Raw genomic sequence first — 8,089 nt, 5'->3', positions numbered from 1 at the left:
AGGTCAGGGGGGGTCAGTGATCGACCGGAGAGTTTGTTGTGTGAAACAATGTAAAACTGGAATGCTACTGGAGCTGAATGTGAATGTGATGCGCCTGACCGTGTGTGTGTGTGTGTGTGTGTGTGTGTGTGTGTGTGTGTGTGTGTGTGTGTGTGTGTGTGTGTGTGTGTGTGCGTGTGTGTGCGTGCTTTGTGATGTGTTCAGATCCCGTACCTGGCGGAAGGAGTGCGTATCCACGGAGAGAAGGTCACGGAGGCGCTGAGGCCATTCCACGACCGCCTGGAGGCCTGCTTCAAGCAGCTGCGGGAGAAGGTGGAGAAACAGTACGGGGCCAAGTCACTGGTAAGAACGGGTCGCTCTCCTCCTCTCTCCGTTCTCAAAAGCCACCATGTATCTCACTCACGGGCTGGTCCACTAGAGCGGGATACGGACGGAATATGTTCGAGACAAACACCGCGGTTCGTACTTTATTTTTGTAGGCGTAGCGTTTAGTGGAGGCAGATTCACTATGAGAGTAAATTTTTCTCATACCGCCGCTCAGATCTCTCTGGAGATCATCGGTAATTGTGTTGTTTGTTTTTGCCTGCCTCAATCCTCCAAGGAGGAGTATCAGGTTGTATCCCCTTTGTCATATTTTCAGCTGAATCAGCTCCTGTGTGTAGGGGAGAGTCTTTCTCTGAGCAGCCATGTTTAACACTGGGGCCTGGCAATAGCTTCCATCGACTTCCCCTTTCCACCGGACAGGATTTGTTGCCCAAGGCTAGCATTTTGCATGATGTTGCCTGAGGTAAGAAGGGCCCTCTTTCGCTTCAAAAGGAACAGGGGTGTGACCTTTTGAGATGAGTTAAAGCAAGCGTTTATTTCTCGGCCCATCATAATGAGGTCATTGGCTATGAGATGGCTGAAATGCAGCCTAACCCTAACCTCAAATGGTCCGACCACTGCCGGTCTTTAGCTAGAGCTTTTCACAGACTGAATTCATACGGTAGCCCCCCCACTAATGGTTTGACCAGTAATTTCCAAACTAACTTCTCCCACGTTTGTGGGAGGTATTTCAATAACATTATGAGGCATCATTTAATTCCAACTTATAATTCACAGGATCTTTTTTTACGCCTACGCCGAGACGTTTAAGATTCTTCCTGCACAACACGTAGAGCATGCAAATCATCGACCTCACTCACTATTTCACTTAATGGAACTTTCTGTCTCGCTTGATTGCGGCCGTGAGTGTGATTCTCCCTAAATACTCCTCCATTGTCCTCTGTTCTCCATCTCTCCCACTTAGCAGACAATGGCGCTGAGCGACCAGACCCTGAACTCATCCCAGCTGCCAGTGCGTGCAGCTGTAGTCTAACCAGTGGTGGCGGGTAGTGGATATTGATTAGTCAGGCAGGAAAATGTCTATGGCATAAATCCTTGGTGGAGGCCTAGCATCGCGCCGGCAGGCTCACCCGGGTCTGGTGATGAATATGCTCTGAAAGCCCCTGTTCAAGGACGGCAGAACACAGCGCTGTTCAGCGGGCTGGGCTGAGATGACAGCCGACAAGGACATGGGACTCTGGGAAGATGGAGAACGGGAGGGAGCTACTGTCCCGAGAAACAGAACTTAGAACTCATATATCACGCTCGCCATTAGTATCGGAAAGAGGAAGCATTTTGTCTTCTTTTTAGCTCTCTACTCTCTAGCTCTAAACAGTTTGGATTTGAAACTGTGGTGGGTTAACTGTGAGGTTAAGAGATTCTAGAGAGATTCTCAGCTTTTAATTCAATGTTTTATTTTTTTCACATCGGGTTCCTCGTTTAGAAAGTACAACATTTAAAACAAAGTACTCTTGTTTAGTGTTTGAGTTGCGGTCCTTTGCATGCGATAACTGCCTGAAATCTGCGGCCCATAGACACCACCAGACGAGGGGGACATTCTCTGACGATGCTCTGCCAGGCCTGTATGCAGCCATCGTCATGTTTCTCATCTGGCTCTCTTTGGCTATTGACTGATGGGGGGTGGCGGGGGGGGGGGGGTGGGGGTGGCTGTCGGTTTCTCTGCAAATGTAATGAATCTCTTGAAGTTGAATCGTGCAGAGACACTCCCTGACTGTAGGTGGCGCTAATATCAGTTGTGTGTGTGTGTGTGTGTTTTTTTCTTTCCTCTGCAGCCTATGACGGATGACCGGCGTGGCTCTCGCCCTCGCTCCATGGTGCGCTCCTTCACCATGCCCTCCTCCCAGAGACCCCTGTCCGTGGCCTCGGTCACCTCCGTCTCCTCAGACAACTCGCCCTCCCGCCCCGGCTCAGACGGGTAAGGACAGAGTCCATGCAGTCACCTCCTGCGACCCGGCGGAGGTAGGGGCCGGAGGACGGCCTCGTGGGAACGCCCGGAACGGAACGACGAACGGTATCGAACCCGGTTCCGTTCCGCACGTTCCAACGAGCCCGTCCTCCGACGTCTACCTCCACCGGCCTCCGTTTGACACCACTGCTACACCACAATGACTAACCTGTCTAACCCCGGAGGCCAGTTCCTCATCCTTTCCCCTGAGGTCTGCACTCTCTCTCTCTCTCTCTCCACTTCATCGATTAAAAAAACCAACAACAGAGGATTGCTTTAAGAACCCAGGCCTGAATCAATCCTATATTGATACAGTACTCCTGTCTTTACCCCGGTGTCCCTCTGTCCTCCCCCCCAGCTTTGTCCTGGAGCCTCTCTTGCCAAAGAAGCTGCACTGCAAGTCCCAGGACAAGCTGGACCGCGACGATCCCGACAAGGACCGCAAGGACAAGAAGAAGGAGAAGAGGAACAGCAAGCACCAGGAGATCTTCGACAAGGAGCTGAAAACCACCGAGATCCCCCTGCAGCCGGCCGAGGCCGTCATACTGTCAGAGACGGTGAGGAAAAAAAACGTCACCCAAACTATCTTCTCTCCTCTTCTCTTCTTATCTCCACCCCTCCCCTCTCCACCCTCCTCTCTCCCCTCCCCTCTCTCTGCAACACACACTCATATCCCCAGGCTCCCACTCCGCCCTCTCTCCCTCTCTCCCTCCCTTCCCCTCGTCCTCTGTTCTCCCTCTCTTCTCTCAGCAGCAGAACATCAAAGACCTCTGCCCCTTTGGGAGCGAGCCGTTTCGGTAATGAAATTAAGATAAGGATCTGAGTGCGGCCCTGGGCGGGCCCCTGTGGTGGATCAGACGTCCCCCATTAAAGGGCTCTCTCCCCGGGGGTCTGGAGGTGGAGGAGAGCCACTAGCAACCTGTGGACTGACTGTCACCAAGACAGTCTGTCTACCTCCCAGCCTGCCAAGGCAATGTACAGGAGAGAGGGGCTGATGTATAAATGTGTTGCATCACCTGTGCGTCTTGCAAAGGGGGCAATTAGATATGATATACAGCGTGCGCCAACGTCCCCGGTGCCATTCCTCAACCGCGTGCCCTTTTTGAAATGAAGTGCCCTTTGAGATTTACAGTTCAGTTACAATGAGGCTTGATGAAAAAGCCCTAGCATGCAAACAGTTATTGGTAACCGCAAATAAAGCGGCTGTAAAGTGCACAATAAACTGCCACTTCCAAACGGGACCTGCTTTAGTATTACAAACAGCTGGCGTCATATTTGTATGCTCAGGGAGAGAAATACAATGAGCAATCCCGATGAGGATGCGAAAGCAATTTTCCCGCTAAATGATCTTTTATTGATCTCCCCTTTTGTTATATTTCGACTAAGACTAAATTGGTTTTCTCTCCCAATAAATTCCGGGGGGAGATCCCCAGTTGCTGTTTCATTGACTCGATATGTAATTTCGGTTGTCGTACTTCACAATTCGATAGTGACTAATGGGATTAGCGGGTTCGGCAGCGGCGTGATCTCTGATGTGTGTGTGTGTTCTGTTCCTCCTGTGTTCTCAGATCAGCCCCCTGAGGCCCCAGAGACCCAAGAGTCAGGTGCTCAGCCTGCTGGGAGGAGACCGCCGCCTCTCTGTGTCCCCCGGCCCCCCCGCCGCCTCCCCGGGGCCCCCGCCCATCACCCCCAGGAACAAGCTCTCCTTCAGCCTGCACACCGCCTCCAGTGAGGACGCACGCGCACGCACACACACACACACACACCAGCCGTGGCATCTACTGGACCTCAACCACCACCTGTCACAAGTCTCTCTCTGTCTCTGTCTCTGTGTCTGTGTCTGTCTGTGTCTGTATGTGTCTGTGTCTGTGTCTGACAGTCTTTCTGTCTGTCTGTGTCTGTCTGTCTGTCTGTCTAGGCCCTCTGTACTTCCCCCGGCCTGTGTCATTAGTGTTGCATCACCCTGATCCCACCTTCTCCCCACAGACCTGGCCTGGTACTCTGCCGGACGGGGAACACAGACATTGCACAGTGTGTGCTCATCTTTACAGCTTCAAATGCTCTCCCAAATGATCCCAGTCACCATGAATATGCTTCAGACTTCAGAGTGCCTCTCTTTTTCGCTGTGCTTTTTTTTCTTCTTTCCCCCACCGCTTTTTCGACATTGTAGCGATGTGCCCTTTGTTAAGTTCTTTACCTTGATGAAGCCTGTGAGAGCTAAAGAGCGCCCCCTGTTGTCTGCCCGTCCTCAGGTCTGGAGCTGAACGGCATGGGCTGTCCCGACAAAGGAGAGACCCCTCCCCCTCTGCCGGTGAAAAGCAGCACGGCTGATTATGGGAACCTGCTTGATAATCAGGACTTGACGAGTCCCTCTACGCCTCCGCCTCCCCCGCCACATCAAAGGGTAGGTGTTTTAATTAGGGCTAAGAACAGCTCCTTAATGATGCGCGCCCTCCCTAATGAAACAACGGGCAGACGAGCAGGACACACACTTCACACACCGTCAAGTTTGACACCTGGATGGTGTGACAAGCGAGATTCTCTGTGTGTGTGTGTGTGTGTGTGTGTGTGTGTGTGTGTGTGTGTGTGTGTGTTTGTGTGTGTGTGTGTGTGTGTGAGAGAGAGTTAAGGATGCTAGTAGGTGTGTGTGCGTGCATGCATGCGTGCGTGCGAGAGGTGTGTGTGTGTGTGTGTGCGCTTGCGTGTGTGTGTTTGTGTGTGAGAGAGGTAAGGGTGTGTGTGTGTGTGTGTGTGTGTGTGTGTGTGAGGAGTCCTGTCAGCTGTAGCGAGGGTCCAGACCAGGCCAGGCCGGCGTGGCGTCCATTCCAGTGTTATTTACAGCCCTCCTCCTCGGCTCGGCAGCCACAGAGACGTGATTGATGGGATGATTACTTTACCTCTCACATCCATCAGGAGCTCCCCCGCTGTTCATCATCTGCACCTCTCTCCACTCCACCATCAGGAGCTACACTAGCTTTTCTCTTTGCCACTCCGTTAACTAATCTTATTTATCCTCTGTCACGGCCAGTGGACAGGTAGTAAAAGGGTGCCTGTGCAGATAACTGGTGCTGGGGGGGTGGTGACAGTGATGTAGAGAGAACAGATGTTCCTCCGCCAGACTGACAGCGGGTCTGATTCCACCTTGAGAGCATGTAGATGTAGAGCGTCGATGTTGTCGGGCGCGCAATGTGTCATTCAGTGTCATAGTCTCCGGTCTATCGAAAACACTTGGGTTGATGTATCGTAGGAGGTGGGAGAAACGGATGTTCAGGTACTTCTATGGAAGGGTTCCGGCTTCCAGCTCCTTTCAGGTGCCCCGCTCTCCAGATGTGTTCTTATATGTGAGAAATGAGTCGTGAGCGTTCAAACATTTACTACTGGAAACGTTCTGTGGGAATTAACATGAATATATGGGAATTAACGGAAATATATGCAAATGAATATTAATACCATTTAAATGTAATGTTTTTTCGCATTGGATATATTTACTATATCATATAGACACATGACCAGTTCAGTGGCCTTGCTGTTAGAGTGTCCACCCTGAGATTGGGAGGTTGTGAGTTCGATCAAAGACGAAAGAATACTTCTCTCTAGCTTCAAATCTCCCAGAGCAGTTTTCCACTGTTCGGTTTTGAGTGTTGCTGTCGTTGGACGACGTTTCAGAATGCCACCTGTCACACTTGACAGTTGGAATAGGAAATGGAGTTATTAATTTCCAGAACGGTGTTGTTCACGTCTTTGTGTTCTCTGTTCATAGCATATGCCGCCGCCGCTGCCCAGCAAGACACCTCCTCCACCGCCGCCCAAGACCACCAGGAAACAGGCGTCAATCGATTCAGGAATTGTACAATGAACAAAGACATTGACACATCACAATAACGTCAACATGCCCCCCCCCGACACACACACACACGCTTCCCCCCCCCCACCCCCCAAAAAAAGACCCAGCTGTTTTGTTTTCCTCTGCAATCTTCCCCCCTCACAGTTTGACCAGATGAATACCTCACTCAGGCCCTCTCATATCATTCTTTTTTTTTTTCGCCTCAAGTGTGATGATGATGCAGTCTTCCATAGGGAATTTGTTGCACAGATTATTAGTCACTGAATGTGTTGATGCTGTCTACTCGATGCCACTTCAAGCCTTTTGTAATGGAGTGAGATTGTGTTTTAGACTTTTTACACTTTGACCAATAGATGACAAGATGACCACCAGCATTGAGGTCTTGGGGAGCTGGAAGCATATAGCTTCATAAAGCATCTGTTGTTTTTCAGTGGTTATCTTTTATCTTTTTTTTTTTTCTTCTTTTATCCATATTCCCGCTATGTACAGAGGTTTGTATATATGATTTTATTTTATTTCAGTTTTTTTTAATGTGGATTTTATCGTGACTTTTTTGTATTAACATTGCATTAGATTAACTGGCATTTATATCCCCCCCAAAAAGGGCTTCTAGGTTTTTAAAATGACAGGGACAGTAAATATTTGGTATGTGACTGAATACCTATCATTGATTTTATTGGTAAGTTTTTGGAGTGTACACAACTAACTCCCTCGATCCGCATTATCATTGTATAGGATTTGTTATAAAATGCTGTAACCTTGGATTTCAGTAACCTCCACTGTTCCCAATTCATCACTACTGACTTCTGAATAAACTTTCAAAATGTTTGTATTTTTAACATCCTCGTGGGCTTCTTTGTTTTACTGCATTCATCTTAGTGAAAAGGATTGCAAATGTATCATTCATTCATACCCACCTCTCAGGCACATACCAGCAGCAGGCTGGCTGTCTGTCTTCGTTACCTTGATTAAAGAAGATCTTACTACTGGCTGTCTCATTCACTGACAGCAATCATAACATCACTGTTTCATTATCGAGATGAGCTCTCCTCCACAATCTCTTATGGACACATTATGCAGGAGCTGATTAAATCTGATTAACATATTATTTCGAGACTCCGGGCTGGCCGCTGGCATAAACAGTCTATGTGGTTGCTTAGGGCCACAACCGCTAGAGAGGGCCACACTTTTGCCATCAACTTAGCGCAAGCTACCACCCGTCAATGGTGGTACTACGTCCAAGCTACCACCCGTCAATGGTGGTACTACCACCAAGCTACCACCCGTCAATGGTGGTACTACCACCAAGCTACCACCCGTCAATCCGAAACTCTGCTACCAAACGCCCCCCTCGACGAAACACCCCTCAATCAAAAACTGCAATAACACCGCCCCCCCGGGAATTGTTACTTTTCACTATGGTTTCTACATAAACGTAACTGTAAATATACATTAAGCATCAGGTGAATGCACATTTAGTGTGGGGACAATTTGTTAGATATGGGTATTAATTTGGTTGACACCAATATCTTGAGTGACCTTATCCTGGCTCTTATGGTTCTATTTCAAGCAGCCCATCGATTTAATTCTACACGCAACTGAATCTGTTGACACAATAGTCTGTGGTGATTGGTGGTCTCCCACCTACTGTAGCAGTCACTGATATGGCAGAGTTCCTCCCTTATCACTGAACATCACAACAACTTGTGTTTTCTGTGAAATTAATTGGAATGTGCCTGTATGAAATCTTTATTTTATCTGTAGTGCAGCAGCTTCAAATTAAATTACACTTTTTAATTAGTCACAAACAACTTTGTTACTTTGCGTCTCAGTAGGATACACAACACTCAAATGAAATTCATCAGCAGAGCTTATGGAACAAGTAGACTACTCCTGTTAAATATCTGAATTGATAA

General features: G+C 48.8%; 1 protein-coding gene across 1 annotated transcript in view; it reads left to right on the top strand.

The window, feature by feature from the left end:
- Nucleotides 1-6,185, top strand: part of dock1 (dedicator of cytokinesis 1) — a gene marked incomplete at both ends in the record, with an annotated part of 180,827 nt that extends 174,642 nt beyond the window's left edge. Inside the window, 6 exons of the mRNA XM_080542248.1 lie at nt 205-342; nt 2,157-2,299; nt 2,688-2,886; nt 3,898-4,057; nt 4,582-4,733; nt 6,090-6,185. Of these exons, the coding sequence (XP_080398374.1) occupies nt 205-342; nt 2,157-2,299; nt 2,688-2,886; nt 3,898-4,057; nt 4,582-4,733; nt 6,090-6,185 (888 nt within the window). The remainder of the gene's footprint in view (nt 1-204; nt 343-2,156; nt 2,300-2,687; nt 2,887-3,897; nt 4,058-4,581; nt 4,734-6,089) is intronic.
- Between the last annotated feature and the right edge of the window lie 1,904 nt (nt 6,186-8,089).

The sequence above is a fragment of the Nansenia antarctica genome (genome assembly GCF_963989245.1).
Source record: "Nansenia antarctica genome assembly, chromosome: 11".
NCBI classification, from domain to species: Eukaryota; Metazoa; Chordata; class Actinopteri; order Argentiniformes; family Microstomatidae; genus Nansenia; species Nansenia antarctica.
This window is presented reverse-complemented; position numbering and strand designations above follow the sequence as displayed.